Consider the following 16189-nt stretch of genomic DNA (forward strand, 5'->3'; position numbering starts at 1 on the left):
GTTTCACAGAAAGCTAACTTGTTGAGGTCAGTATTAGAGTAAAGGATCTCTGAATGAGTAACCAAACTCTCAGAATCATTAAGTGCTGAACTTAAGCAACTGTTATAACTCTGTTATAACCTACACTTCAATGCTCATATCCACTTACACAGACAGTGATTTATTATAGCAGTGTTCATGTTGTACTTGATCTCACACTGAGTGACAATCCTGATAAGTAGGATAATTCGGTCTATTAACACACGCTTGGCTCATTCTGATGGTGTTATGATTGTTTTAGAAGATGGGACACTCCTGACCAAAATCAACATAAATCAGATTTGCGTTTTGCATAGTTTGGAAATGTTTTAGAACAATGAAAGTGTAATTGATAGATTAATTTCAGTAAGTTTGCCCTTACACAAAGACAATATATTTCTTTATACTGTATATGAATGCTCAAAATATTAAATGATTTGATGCATATTGAAAATATACAGTATTGTGTTAATCTATTTAATAATACATTAGGAATTGATGCTTTTTACTTAATACATTTTATTTATGGCGCCTTTCTGGACACTCAAGGTCACCTCACAAAACATACTAGTATAATACATTTATAAATCAATGAAATTGTAAAAAACAATAATTACAGAGCATAAAATCAGGGTACATAACTAAAAACAAAATTAAGAACGGATTGATCATATGTGATATGCCACTTTAAAGAGATGAGTTTTTAGGCGGGATTTAAAAATAGAAAGTGAGTCAATATTACGGATATCTGGTGGAAGAGAGTTCCAGAGACGAGGGGCTGAGCGACTGAAGGCTCTAAACCCCATGGTGGTCAAACGAGCAGAAGGTACAGTGAGATGTATAGAAGAAGAGGACCTAAGAGTCCGGGTCGGTGTGTTAATGTGAAGTAGGTCGGTGAGGTACAAAGGTGCAAGATTATGGATAGCCTTAAAGGCCAGAAGTAAAATCTTAAAATCAATGCGGTATTTAACCGGGAGCCAGTGCAGCTGCTGAAGCACAGGAGTAATATGGTTAATGAAAGGAGTTCGGGTGATAATTCGGGCAGCAGAGTTCTGAACCAGTTGAAGTTTATGTAAAGTTTTGAAAGGAAGACCAACAAGAAGGGAATTGCAATAATCAATACGGGATGTGACCAGTGTATGAACAAGAATTGCTGTACTAGTGAGTGAAAGAGACGGTCTGAGGCGATTGATGTTACGTAAGTGAAAGTATGCAGATCGAGTGACGTTATTAATGTGAGCTTGAAAAGAAAGTGTGCTATCTAGGATCACACCCAGACTCTTAACCTGAGGGGAAGGAGAAACTGTGGAATTGTCAATAATAAGAGAAAAACTGTCAGATTTAGTCAATGTTGATTTAGTGCCAATGAGGAGAACCTCAGTTTTGTCACTGTTTAGTTTCAGAAAATTGCAAGAGAACCAGGATTTGATTTCTATTAGGCAATCGGAAAGGGAACTGGGAGGGAGAGATGTGGTAGGTTTAGTGGACATGTAGAGCTGGGTGTCATCCGCATAGCAATGAAAACTAATGTTATATTTGCGAAAGATATGACCAAGTGGCAGCAAATAGATGATAAACAGAAGGGGCCCCAGGACAGAGCCCTGGGGAACACCAGAAGTGACAGGGGATAATTCGGATTTGAAATGTTTAAGCTGGATAAACTGAGTGCGGCCAGAAAGATATGATTTAAACCACTCCAAGGGTGTATCAGTGAAACCAATAGAGACTAATCTGTCAATGAGGATGTTATGAGAAATGGTGTCAAAAGCTGCACTTAGATCAAGGAGAATAAGTATAGTGAGTAGTCCAGAATCAGCTGCCATTAATAGATCATTGGTGATTTTCAACAGAGCTGTTTCTGTACTATGACAGGAACGAAAACCAGATTGAAATTGTTCATAAAGTTTATTGTCAGACATGTGTGCATTAACCTGATGTGCGATTGTTTTATTGACTTATTGAATAATATGTCAATATATCTACTTATACAGTATATAATGTGATTTTATATTCAAAAACACTTCAAAATATATAAATAATTGATGATAAAATATAAAATATATTACTGTGTATGTATAAATATATTTGAACAGATACTGCATGTCCAAATATTTGTATTTAAATTTATATTTGTCAAATCTGTCATGGATAGCAGTGTAGATGATCCAACAAAGATGATGCATGACGTAGAATGCAGTATTTAATGATCATTAGCATTAAGCTTTGTATCAGTAGAAACCCAGTAGTATTTTGGAGTGACCTTGCTTCCCTCCCTCATGAGACGAGAGATTTCTGTATTGTGTGTCTGGATAAAAACCTCAGATGACGCAAAAATCTTCATTTAACTCATCGGAGGCTCTTTTGTCCAGAGGCGAGAGACTCCAGCCAGTAGGAGGCGCTAGTTCCGCATGTCCTCAATGATCCGCCCATAGGGGGATCTTACGATAAAACGCCACATTTTCAGTTTCGAGTCGACTAGTAGCCTAGTTGTATCATTCATTTCTTCTGATACTGCCCTCTGTAACCAGGAGGCGTGGCTTGGGCCTCGTAGGGCAGCGAAGCAAGTGCATTCTGGGAGTTGTTGTCTTTCATCCACATGAGCCAAAAATACATTTTCTGGCTTTTCTCAGTCTAGAAGGCACCAACTTTTAAAATATTTCACATTTATGCTGCATAAATGACTTAATTTTAATACACATTCTTTCCAGCGGTGTAATATATCTTTAATGCAAGAAAATGACCCATCCCAAGACGGGATGAAGGCCCACGGTGGAACTGATGTAGGCTGGAGTCAGGAGCCGGAGCGAGTGAGGCGGAGACGAGACCCAGGCACAGCAGAGGAAGCGTAGAGCCAGAGGGGTGGAAGATCGAGGCATATCGATGACTCTGAAGTCCAAGGCGGAGTCAGAATGATGATGGACCAAGGTGGAGCCATAAGGACGAGGGAGCAAAAGGAGATGTTCAAGAAAATGGTAAATGGACTGCATTTATATAACGCTTTCACAGACCTATGGCCACCAAAGCACTTTACGTAGCCTCACATTCACCCATTCACTCACTCATTCACACACGGGAGCAGCTGGGGTTAGGTGTCTTGCTCATGGACACCTCGACACTTGGTCAGGTGGAACCGGGGATTGAACCACCAACCTTTCGGTTTGTAGACAACCTATATGAACCACTGAGCCAAAGCGGAGCTGTTGACTGGGACTCCCATGCGGATCCGAGCAGCACAGCGGGAACACTGGAGGAGCCGAGCGGCTGAACAGAGACAGCGCAGGCGAGCTGAGGAACAGGCTTGGGTTGGACCATCCGTGACGAAAGAGACTTGGTGCTGGACGACTGAGAATAACTGAGGGTTTAAATACACAAGAAATGATAATCAACAGAACAGGGAACAGGTGTGAACTAATCAGAAACCATGGCAACTAATAATGAACTAGAACTCAGGCAAAAGGTGACAGAGAAAACGAAACAGTACATGACCGTGACCATCTCATTTTCCCACCATGTTGCCTTGACTTTAACAAATCATCCAATTGTACAAAAGTACTGAAGGAAAATTCAGTAAACACTTTTATTCTATTTTCTTGTATACCATCACAGATGTTCATATATGAAATGTGTAACTATGCAAACAATAAAGTAAGATAAATGATGATGAATGTGTTTAGCTTTATGTAAACCCACGTGTTAACTCATGAAAGAGAAATTAATTCATTTCAATAAAGTTTTCAATAATTAGTTTCAATAAAGCTATAACGTGTAAAAATGTAATGCAGTTTTTGAATTCATCGCTATATTTTTTATGTATATGAATATGGAGCCATTCATGGTCCATGCTTATTTTGACAAATATTTTTCAGTATATTCCCATGTATGTTTGTTTGGTATTTGTGGCCTTTTCTTTTATTGATAATCTTATAATTTTCACAACAGGTTATTGTTAAAGCATGCACAGGTTCTGCTTGACACATTTTTCTCTTCTTTCTTTCTTTCTTTCTTTCTTTAGTTCTTTAGTTCTTTAATTTTGTAAAAATAACAACAAAATTGATGTTTAACTTAAAACACATATAATACAATTCAAACACAGTTAAGCTTAAGGAGATGTTTGTCCCCAAGTCTTTCTCTTGCAGCTGTGATGTTAATTTTCTAAGGTTTGAGGATGAACTCAAGTCTTGGTGTAAATATTCCTAAACAGTGCCTGGTCATAGTTCTGCGCTCTCATTCAGAGTCTGGCACACCCTCCAGTGTGAACTGAGAACATATTCCCCAGCTGATCGAGTGTGTAATAGCTAAACACACACAACACCGCAGGAGAGACGGCTGGAGAACTTCAGAGGGACAATGAGCAGCATGGCAAGAGAGATCATGGCGTTTATACTCACCACGTCGGGTTGGGTGCTGGTGTCCTCCACTTTACCGACGGACTACTGGAAGGTGTCTTCGATCGACGGCACAGTTATCACCACAGCCACCTTCTGGTCCAACCTGTGGAAAACCTGCGTGACTGATTCCACTGGAGTCTCCAACTGCAAAGACTTCCCTTCGATGCTGGCACTGGACGGTCAGGCACTTTTGTCAAGTTTGTGTGCTTAAAAGTGGCCAAAAGTGATGTAGGAAAATTGACATCTTCATTCAATGTTCATTTTACTTTTTTTTTAAACCGTTAGCTGTAGGTTTCCTTTTTTGTCAAACAATTTTGTGTGATGAAAACCCTAACCAAGTTTAGTGTTTTGATCTTCCCTCATATTTTAAATATTTAAAATATATTCCTCATATTTTGATGGTTAAATCAAACTTGTAGGCTCATTAAAAACAAAAATCCTCTCCGGACGTCACTTTTGACCACTGCTGTATGTATATGTATATGTACTTTATGTCTTGGTTGTATGAGAAATATTAAGATTTTAAGATAGATTGACTAGTCAGATAGTAAAGTATCACACTTTGTCTGATGTTGATCTGCACTGAAGCTGCGCTTGGATCATCTCAGATCATCATGGTTGGGTCATGTAGCTCCAGTGCTGCTAAAGACACACACCAAATCCATGCAATCTTTCCATTGCACAAAAGGGTCTTTATAGTGGAAAAGGTTCTTTAGATTATTAAAATGTTCTTCACACATTGGAAAATTGTTCTTTTAAGAACTGAACATGGAGAGGTTTGGGGAACCCAGAATGGATTTTCTATGGCGAAAACCCCATTTGGAAACCTTTATTTTTTACAAGTGTAAGAAGACACATTTATATTTGTGTCTCGTTCTTCATCTCACCAAGGTGATTTATTTCTAGGAATAATGCTCTCTTCTAGGAATAATGCTCTCAACAGAGCTAACCATTTGTGCAAGGCAAACACACAAAAGTCTGAAACGATTCTTTTCCCTCTAATTTGTCAATGTTTAGCACTTTTCAGAAAGCTAAGGGGAATAATTTAGATGCATTAACCCTAAGGCTGATTTCCATTCATTCATTTGTTTTCGTGGGTTAACTAAGCTAATATTTCACCAGAGAACAGCTAGAAGAGAGAGAGAGAGTGTGTGTGTGTGTGTGTGTGTGTGTGTGTGTGTGTGGATACCAGTCTGCTCTTCCATGACTGAAGGACAGACATCAGAGAAAGGGTGTTTAACCACTGTGATTAATTCTTCACCATTTTAATTGCAAGATCCAGGAGTTTTTCTGTCCAAATGCTGAATTATGAATCAAGTTATACACTCACCAGCCACTTTATTAGGTACACCTTGCTAGTACCGGGTTGGACCCTCTTTTCCTACAGAACTGCCTTAATTCTTTGTGACAGATTCAACAAGCTGCAAGAAAAATTCCTCAGAGATTCTGGTCCATATTGACATGATATCAGCACACGAATCTGCCGTTCCTCCACATCCCAAAGCTGCTCTATTGGACTGAGATCTGATGAGCGTTTGAGTTTAGTGAACTCATCCTGATCAAGAAACCAGTCTGAGATGATTTGAGCTTGGTGACTTCTGGAAGTATCCATCCAATATGGTCCACTTTGGTCGTAAAGGGTTGGACGTGGTCAGCAACAATACTCCGGTCGGCTGTGGCGTTTAAGCGATGCTCAATTGGTACTAAGAGGCCCAAAGAGTGCCAGGAAAACACCATTACACCAGCCTGAACCGCTGATACAAGGCAGGATGATCCATGATGTTTGATTGCACAACATTCTGACTCTACTCTCTGAACGTCACAGCAGAAATACAGACTCATCGGACCAGACAATGTTTTTCCAATCTTCTATTGTCCCGTGTGAATTGTAGCCTCAGTTTGCTGTTCTCAGTCGACAGGAGCGTCACCGGTGTGTGTCTTCTGCTGCTGGAGCTCGTCTGCTTCAAGGTTGGATGTGTTGAGCGTTCAGAGATGCTCTTCTGCAGACCTCGGGTGTAACCGGTGCTTATTTGAGTTACTGTTGCCATTCTATTAGCTGAACCAGTCTGGCCATTCTCCTCTGACCTCTGGCATCAACAAGGCATTTTCACTCACTGGATATTTTTTCCTCAGACCATTCTCTGCAAACCCTAGAGATGGTTGAGCTTGAAAATCCCAGTAGATCTGCAGTTTCTGAAATTCTCAGCAACCCAGCACCTCGTTCATGTTTATTACATTGTGTGATTGAGTGAGTGACTGAAACATTGTGTGCTTATACAAGGAAGAATGCCATTACCTAGAAAAGACTGTGGGAATTTAGGGTATGGCTCTTGAACGGTTTAAATCTTTTCTCTCTAATAGGACCTTCTCAGTTAATATTGGTCAACTTTACTCCAAATCTGCCTCATTGATTTGTGGTGTTCCCCAAGGTTCTATTCTTGGTCTATTTCTGTTTTCCCTTTATATGTTACCTTTAGGTTATATTTTTCAGAGGTATGAAGTATCTTTCACTGTAATGCTGACGACACTCAGGTGTTCCTACCTCTAAGAAAACAGAACAGAAGGTCAACTGAGTCATTACTTAATCGTTTACATGAAGTTAAATTATGGATGTCACTGAAATATTTTTATTTAAATGAGCAAAACTGAGATAATCAGATTTGGGATCGTTTCTGTAAGAATGTAAATCGGTGGTTAAGAACCTTAGGGTACAGTTTGATGATGAACAGATCAAACTGATTAAATCCTGCTTCTTGTGTTTAGTAGCAAAGGTAAAAACTATTTCAGTCCTCTACAAACCTGGAGAAGTGCTTTTCATTTCTGTGAGACTAGACTATTGTAATACCTTATGCTGGTGTGAGACAATCACTGTTAAATCGCTTACAATAAGTACAGAACACCACTGCTAAATTGTTAACGTGTGTTCATAAACACCAGCATAAAACACCTATTTTAGCTACGTTAAATTGGCTTCCAATTCAATACAGGGTCGATTTTAAATAACTAATCTAAGTATAAAGCACTACACAATTTGGCACGCTCTTATGTAAATGATCTTTTACACACTCTTTTAAAAGGGAATTGAAATTACAACTACTATCATCAGCATTTGGTTCAACAGTTTGACGTAACAAACAAGGCTCTTGTTGTTTTTCTTTATTTTATTTTTTTGTGAGATGTTGGTTGTATGCATTATTGACTGCTTTTAGTGTGTTATTTTATTACATGCATGATTGTACAGCACAACGGTCAAAGGAGGCGGGGGGCTGCTTGTATTGTAGGCACGTTTAGAGACCTGTACCAGCATGTGAACCCCTTGCTGTGATCTCCACTCTCGGCTCGCAGCTCCAGCCCCTGTGGGGGAACATGAGAAGCCATCTTTGGTTTTTGAAGAGCTGGTTGAGAGGAACGTGGACACTTAGTAGGTGTGAGCTCATCACCTGAGTCCTTAAGGTCCACCGCTGGTTGCAGGCAGGCGAACTCATGCAGCACTGCTTCTTAGTGGGCGCAGTTTGGCCAGGATGGCGGGGTTAATCCCCTACTCCTTTTCCGAAAGACATCCTGAGATATTTAATGACCACAGAGAGTCAGGACCTCGTTTAACGTCTCATCCGATGGATTGTGCTTGTTACAGTATAGTGTCTCCATCACTACACTGGGGGTTAGGATTCACACAGAGCACAAGGTGAGCAGCGCCCCCTGCTGGTCACCTTGTTTTCCCAGGAGTCTCCCATCCAGGTACTGATCAGACTCAACCCTGGCTAGCTTCAGTGTGTGACCAGTCTTGGGCTACAGGGTGATATGGCTGCTGGCCAGGAGGCATCCATCCAAAATCAGTGAAAGAAATATTGGCATTCTCACCAAAACGCTGCAGAAAAGCAGCAATCCGGGCGCCGTCCATTGGTGAGCGTATCTCTATGGCGAGCTGTAGTTGGCTTCTTGAAGACAGTTCAGATGTCTAAAGGAGAAAGATTCTGAGGCAAGGACTGCTCAACTCCTCCTCATATAGCGGGAAGACCAGCCTCTAGTTTGGCACCATTCACTAGGGCTTGAGTTTTTCTCAGAGAAAGAAGTTTCCCCATGGGCATCAGCTACTGACGAGTAAACTGAACTTGAAAGGGAATTCATTGATTGATTTTATTGACTGATAGTGTTTATAATTTCATATGTTTTCTCTTGTTGATCAGGTTATATCCAGGTGTGTCGGGGTCTGATGATCGCTGCTGTCTGTCTTGGTTTCTTTGGATCTATCTTTGCTCTGATCGGCATGAAGTGCACTAAGGTCGGTGGTCTTGACCAAACCAAGGCCAGAATCGTCTCCTTTGCTGGGTTCAACTTTGTTTGTACTGGTGGGTTTCGTAGACATTATACTTCTCTTTCTCTGACCTCTGAGCACTATTATCCCCAGCTGAAGTGCTATACTCAGATATAATGCTGTTCCTCGCCAGGTCTGTGTTCTCTGACCGCCTGCTCCCTCTACGCTCACAGGATCACCTCTGAGTTTTTCGATCCTATGTATGTTGCGCAAAAGTAGGTATCATGTTTTTTTTTCTCCTAAGAACTTTCAGGGACTGCAGTGATGTTGGTGCTGAAACGTTGTGCTTGCTCTCAGGTATGAGCTGGGCGCTGCGTTGTTCATCGGCTGGGCGGGCTCGACGCTGTGTATCCTCGGAGGAGCGGTGTTCTGCCTCTCGCTGTCTGAAGGCATGAGCAGCAGGTAAAGGACAAAGGCCTCTTACTCTCACATACCGTTCAAAGAATCAGATTAGTTTTTGACCCAGATATCATGCCATTTCTGGGGTCTCATTTATAAAACTGATCCTTACTAAAAGTGAACGTGCGCCTGAAAGCCAAAAAATATTCAGACTTATAAAACCATGTGTACGCCAGGACCTGCACAGAATTCCCTTTATAAACCCCAGTCAGCGGAAGATTGTGCGCACATGTGTCTCCACCCTGAAATAACCATATATGAGCTTACAACGCCTCGCTTTACTGTGCATATCCTCATCTGCATATCATTTGCATATGCATATTCATCCACGTGATGCCATGTTTAATGTTATAAGACATTTGGAAAATATGAGATACAGATGTGCGTCACATTACATTGCTAAAACTCATTTAGTAGCTATCACTAAATCACTATACTTGCCTTGTTTTTGAATAAATAAATCAAATACTATAAAATACATTTCAGAGAAAGTTTTTCTCAATCTTTTCCACTGGCCAAATACTTTTTTCATTTTTTTTAATACTTTAAAATTTTTACTTGCTTTACATTTTTAATGGAAACAGATAGATGCATTATTGATCATTATTTGCGCAAAAAGTTCTGCTATTATCATGTGCTAAGCAGCCCTCGCTGTAGCTAAAGCATTAAAACGCAGCATGCCACAGGAAAAGTGTTCAACAGCAGCGCATCCACTACAAATATTTCTATTTATTAGAATATTAAAAATGTTGTTACTTCGCGGTAATGATTTCATGTAATTTAAGTGCTTAAATCCATTAATGAGAATATCATATTTAATCTAAATGTGTATATCAGATTAAAACATAGTATAAATCATTATTTAAAGGTCCCCTATTATGCAAAATTCACTTTTGCATGCTGTTTGGACATAAATGTGTGTTGGCAGTGTGTGTACACAACCACCCAATAGTGATAAAAATCCACTTAATACCTTTTTTATTAATCCCCATAAATCATCAGCAGTGTCTCCCAACGACCTGTTTTCAGAATGCTGTTTTAGTGACGTCACTAAAGCCACAGGCCCCGCCCACGAGTGTTGACAGACACTGCCGTTTCAACACATAGACCCGCCCTGATCGAGCTCACAGCTGGATGCATTAATCCACATAGCTCTCTCTCTATTTACTCCCGAAATCTGAGGCAGCCACTGAAGACGAGTTGGAATTATTTAGTTTTTGAAGAAAATGCTCCCTCAACTCTACCGAAATTCGTTTATGTACTTGCGCACTTATTATAACTTACTGTGTTTACTCAGCTCTTACAGTGATTGTCTGAAGTAAAACTGATGCTTCATCTTTTGTGTGATGTACAATAAACTTTATTAAACTCATCAGTTTATGTTTGATCATCATTCAGACAGCAGACTTGTAGGCTATTAATAATGGATACATGCAAGCAGATGACAAATACGTTATAATAACCGTAATTAAACTACTAAACTATACCTTTTCCATCTCTATACAGCACTCTGACTCTGTAGGCATTATTGTCCGACTCGAAATGAACACCGTTACTGAGAGTTTCTGATATTATCATCATTCCGTGAGATGAAATTGTCCTGAGAGACTGAGCGCGAGCTCGTTAAGCTCCGCCCCCTGTGTCGTCCAGCAGCAGCTCATTTGCATTTAAGGGCACACACTAAAACAGCTCGTTTTTCTGAGCCCCAAAAAATGACAATTTAAACATGCTGTAAAAAATTATCTGTTGGGTATTTTGATTTTACATCTTGTGAAAAGGGGCATAATAGGGGACCTTTAATGTATTTAAACTGTTATTGTGGACATGCACTGTATTTAATGTTATGACTCATAATGAATATTAAAGTAGGTTTCCTTCATCAGTCCCTCAGATTATCATCGGTGTCGGTAAACTGCTCCGTCTCTAATGTTCGTACGCATGGGTCGGAGTTTGCATGCATGTGCGCACATTCTCCCGTCTGTGTGTTTTTATTAATCATAACTTATGCGTGTGAAGTGGTGTACGGCTCTTTCAGGGGCTGTTTTGTGCGACGCACTGGTTATAAATGAGGCCCTGGTCTCTGAGCGATATTAACAGATCTCGATGATGTTGTGTCCCTGTTGCTGCAGTTCGCCGTATCCGTCCGACAGAAAGGCTTTCGTCCACAGCGGAGTGTCTCTAATGTCCCGTGCGGCTCCACAGAGTCAGTCGTCTCACGTGAGGAGGCCTCCGCCAGACTGCATCAGCTCTTCACAACAGTTCGACAAGAACGCTTACGTATAACGCACAGTGCTGGAGCACGCTGTAATATCTCATTGGGTTCTGTCGCTCTTTTAGTGCCTCGAGATGGCCAGCACATGTCGTGTATCAGATGCTGTCATTCAAGATTTGGTTATTATTTGCATATCTACTCCAGCATGGTTATGTTTACGCAGCACTGCATGAGATCATCTGTTGATAGTTATGCTGTGCTCCACCAGTTCGGGTGATTATTAATTTCTGGCATCAGTATATCAGTCCCGGTCCAAAGCAGGCCAGACAGAATCACGTTCAAGGAGATTTGAGTTTCAATATTGTCTGGAGATTGTATTGCCTGTTTTGCCTAGCCTCAATTAATGTGATTTAAGAATAATGTTTTCGATGTTTAATAAATAATCAATATAATGTTGTTATAATTGTTGCATATCATTGGGGTGATACAATTGTGCATAATATCTGTGTGAATATATTTGATTTATGTGACCCTGGACCACGTCTCCAGTCTCGAGTCGCTCTGGTATATTTGTGGCAATAGCCAACAATACATTGAATGAGTCAAAATTATAGATTTTTCTTTTATGCCAAAAATCATTAGGATATTAAGTAAAGATCATGTTCCATGAAGATATTTTGTAAATTTTCTACCGTAAATATATAAAAAATATATTTTTGTGTGAATATTTGAGTGAATGCAGCACAATCGCAAACATAAAAGCACAACTTTAAAGGCGATTTTCTCAGTGTTTTGATTTTTTTGGTGATCATCTTTCAGGTGATATATAAACGACCCTTGTTTGCCACATATTTGCTTAATTTTATTAATTGTGCCACCAGATAGATGATGTTTCAGGAAGAAATGTGCATTTCAGTTATTTACAAGCGTCTCACAGATTACGTCTTATTTCTCTGCCAGACACACTCCTCACAATATTTATAGTAAACCAGCGTCATGATGTGTGTACAAACACAACACCCATCCCTTCAGGACTCTCTCTCAAAGGTCAGACCTTCATTAACTGCTTTCCTCCGCTGAAGAGTCGGCCATGTTTGAGTGGGATTGAGCGTGTGCTCAGATGACAGAGCGATGAGGAAAAGTCTGATCCAGGTGTTCGGATTCTTGCTTTCGACCCTCGGCTGGCTCTTCGTCAGCATTACGCTGGCCATGGACTACTGGAGAGTCTTCTTCGTAGGGGGCAAAGGCGGCAGCTGGATGATCAAGTCGTCCTGGTATTGGTCAAACCTGTGGAGGGACTGTGTGACGGACACGTCCTCCGTCACCAACTGCAGAGACTATGATGTGCTGTGGGCCGTCACACGTAAGTCTCTGGGATCCGGAGGGTCTGTTGCTGGCAGGGATTGAGTGTCTGACCTCTGGGATCCGGAGGGTGTGTTGCTGGCAGAGATTGAGTGTCTGACCTCTGGGATCCGGAGGGTGTATTGCTGGCAGGGATTGAGTGTCTGACCTGTTGTGCCTCTTGATAGCGTATGTTCAGGGTGTGCGAGGGCTGCTGATGGCCGGCATGAGTCTGGGGTTCGTCGCTGCTGTGCTCTGCTTCATCGGCATGGACTGCACATTCATCGGTGGGAGTGCGGAAAAAAAGGATAAAATACTGTTCTCCGGAGCTGCCTTTCATTTTGTCGGTGGTGAGTAAAACCATTTATCCAATATTTATGCCTTCAAACTACACAGAATCTGATCTGTATTTATGCATACACAGGTTTAATACTAGTAAGATGAGGCACTAAAGCCATTGATTATAAATCAGTGCAGTTCCTTCCTCATAAACTAGTCAAGTCACCTTTATTTATATAGCACTTTTTACAACACAGAGTGTTTCAAAGCAGCTTTACAGAGATAACAGGAAAATAATGCAACAAAGTTTGTTTCCAGAAGAAAATAGAGTCATAGTCCAGCTTAAGTAAATTCAGTGATGGTTCATATCTGTTGTAAAAAGTTATTAATTTAGTTCATTTTTATATATATATAGCCGCTCTGGAGAAAACATGGTCATCGTCCAGCTCAGTTCAGTTCTCATATAATAATGTCAATGAAGTCAGATCAGTAATATTGTTGAATATTAAATGTCCCCAACTAAGCAAGCCAAAGGCCAACAGTGGCAAGGAACCAAAACTCCATCATATGACAGAGAAACCTTGGAAGAAACCAGGAGCTATTGTGAAATGAAACTGATGTACTCATTTGGAACATATTTTAAAAACAAAGTGTCGGATAGTGTTGTGTTTTACCAGCATTCACCCGCACATATATTGAGAAATCTCTTGTTTTCCTCCTCACAGGTGTGTCAGCGCTAGCGGCGTACTGTTTATACACCAACAGGGTCGCCAGCACTGCCTTCTCACCGGCTGCTGACAGGAGTATTATAAGGTACATGATACTCCAAGAACAGGCAATGCCATACGTCAACATTAATGATCCAAACTGGGATGTTTTCACTGAGCAGTAGCACACGCGACAGCTTGTGTCGGTCACAGCAGGGTCTAGTTACAGCAAACTTATGCACACAAAAAGGTATATTTACAACAAATAATAATAATTAACGCACATTTGAGGAATCACTCAGGAGTAAAAGGAAAAGCGTCATGCTAAAAGACTTACTAATAGACATAAGGATGGACAAGGAACTGAACTGAACGGAGTATATATACACAAACTAAATGAATTAACATGGGGCATTGTCAGGACCCACAAATATTATCATACATTATATTCAGCATCATACATAGTAGTTTAATGTATTACTGACAATGAAAAATCTGTAAACTTTAACTTTTTCTCACACAGTAATTTTAATTTTGGGTGAACTATACACAATACTTATTGTCACTATCCACGATACATATTGATGCATTTTTGTATTGCGATATATTGTAAAACGATATATATTGTTACACCCCTAGTACTGGGATTCAGAGAAATAACCCATGTGAAAAAGAAGTGCACTTTATTGTATTGGATGTGCACTTGTAGTGTACTTCAAGCTGTTCAAGTACGTTTTTTAAAATAAACTGCAGATAATATCCACCTGATTTTAACCGTTAAAGTCATTTGTAAGTTGAACGTGTCTCTCGTACACTTGCAGTTATTTTTAGCTGTACAAAACGACTCGTTGAGATACAGCTATAATAAGATGCAGGTTTTTTATCTAATATAAGTACAATGTAAAAACACATTTAAATCAGTCATTTGAGACAATGCACTTATTGTGTAAATACATGAGTACAGTTAAAGACACTTCATATAAAGTGGGACCCAAATAAAACATTTTTCTCCAAAATATCTGGAGAAACTCTCTTATACACCCCTACAAATTCTAATGCGTAAGAATCTAACTGAAGTGCATTCATTCCCATTGATATTGTATGTATCTGAAGTTGCCCTCAGTGATGAGGAACATCTGCATTAGTGTTTCTGTGCTGACACACGTGATGAAGGCCGTGTGGTGATGGGAAAACACACCAGCAGAGGGCGATGAAGCACACGGGAGATGATGGCACTGTAAACATGTTCATACTGACAGATTGTTGAGCTGATCAAATCAAGGAATGGCTTGAGGGTTTTTACTTTGTCATTATGGTATGGTGTAGATTGATCATGTGACATTTAAAATACTTTAGCATACTCTCTGAATCTGCTGTATTTCAGAGGAATATCCTGTTTGTTTTGTTTTTTACACTAGTATAATAAAGAAATTATACAAAAAAAAAAGAATAATTCAGTGCTGATTATGATATGTCAGAGATGTAAAATAGGCAGATATTCTGTTTACTCGCATTATTACTCATGTGTATTATATCTCTGTACTGTGTAGGTATGGCATCGGAACTCCGATATTCCTCGGATTGGCTGGAAATTTCTTAATAATTCTTGGATCTATTTTATATGCTGTGACAGTCATCCCAACAAGGTAAATAATTGTTTCAGTTAATATTTACAAAACTAATTAAGAATATTTGGTAATACTTTATGATAAAGATAAAATTAAAGGAAACTTCAACTAAGTATTAGTTCAGGGGGGTGAACACTTATGCAGGTGTGCTGTTTAAATGTGATGGGTAGACTTTTTATATTCACTGTAACAAGCACTAACAATGAGCAATATATCCATACATTATTTATTAATGATGTAAAAATGTTAGTTCACAGTGCATTAATGTTAACAGATAAAACTTTTGATCTTAAAAATGTATTAGCGAATGTTGAGATTAATGAATGCAATATGTAGTTAACTAATGTTAACAACTGTATAATTGTATGGCAAATGTGAAGACTGATCTACAGTTCTCTCCTCCAGAATGTTGAGTGTGTTTGCAGCGAGAGCCGAAGCCTCTCCGTCGTACGGCCCGCGGACGGCTAGTAAATCTCTCTACACTACAGCGTACCGCGCTCCGTCAGGACGGTCCAGCGGCTCTCGCGTCTCCAGCATCTCTCACGCCACAGGGGACATAATACCTCCCAGAGACACGTTTGTGTGAAAGAGCTCTGTAACATGACAACCAGCAATAAAATCTGAGCAGCTGCATGTGGGATTCACTTTGTAAAAAGTCTTTCAGTTTGTTTCAGTCATTGATCAACTGTTAGTTTATGTTATTACACCCGGGCCCTCAAGAAGGCAGCCTAAAACTAGAGGTTTTTCACATTTCATGGAAGGAAAGTGTTACTGCATACAGAAAGGCCTTATCGACTCTCTTAGAAGAGAACAAACACAACCTTAGGTATTTATTTGATACATCAGCTAAATTACCAAAAATGTGTTTTATGTGTGCCTGAAATGTTAACTGTGAATCACAA

At 39.9% G+C, this 16189-nt stretch overlaps 2 protein-coding genes across 2 annotated transcripts; both read left to right on the forward strand.

The window, feature by feature from the left end:
- Window positions 1-4365: 4365 nt before the first annotated feature.
- On the forward strand, window positions 4366-11724 carry cldn10b (claudin 10b; the record flags this gene model as incomplete). The annotated part of the gene is made up of 6 exons (XM_084123029.1): window positions 4366-4585; window positions 8594-8755; window positions 8855-8936; window positions 9019-9123; window positions 11156-11165; window positions 11218-11724. The coding sequence occupies 6 exons, from the start codon at window positions 4366-4368 to the stop codon at window positions 11401-11403; spliced, it is 765 nt and encodes a 254-aa protein (XP_083979155.1). The 3' UTR covers window positions 11404-11724.
- Window positions 11725-12407: 683 nt separating this feature from the next.
- cldn10l2 (claudin 10-like 2) lies at window positions 12408-15937 on the forward strand. The gene is made up of 5 exons (XM_084123294.1): window positions 12408-12695; window positions 12862-13023; window positions 13678-13765; window positions 15210-15305; window positions 15693-15937. Exons 1-5 carry the CDS (start codon window positions 12464-12466, stop codon window positions 15871-15873), a joined length of 759 nt encoding a protein of 252 aa, XP_083979420.1. The 5' UTR covers window positions 12408-12463; the 3' UTR covers window positions 15874-15937.
- The last annotated feature ends 252 nt before the right edge of the window (window positions 15938-16189 follow it).

Source organism: Abramis brama (assembly GCF_963993115.1).
Source record: "Abramis brama genome assembly, chromosome: 8".
NCBI lineage: Eukaryota > Metazoa > Chordata > Actinopteri > Cypriniformes > Leuciscidae > Abramis > Abramis brama.

Coding starts and splice junctions, on each gene's coding strand:
- cldn10l2 (XM_084123294.1), top strand. CDS start 12,464: ATGAGGAAAAGTCTGATCCAGGTGTTCGGATTCTTGCTTTCGACCCTC. Junction 12,696..12,861: donor TGTGCTGTGGGCCGTCACAC/GTAAGTCTCTGG, acceptor GCCTCTTGATAG/CGTATGTTCAGGGTGTGCGA. Junction 15,306..15,692: donor GTGACAGTCATCCCAACAAG/GTAAATAATTGT, acceptor TCTCTCCTCCAG/AATGTTGAGTGTGTTTGCAG.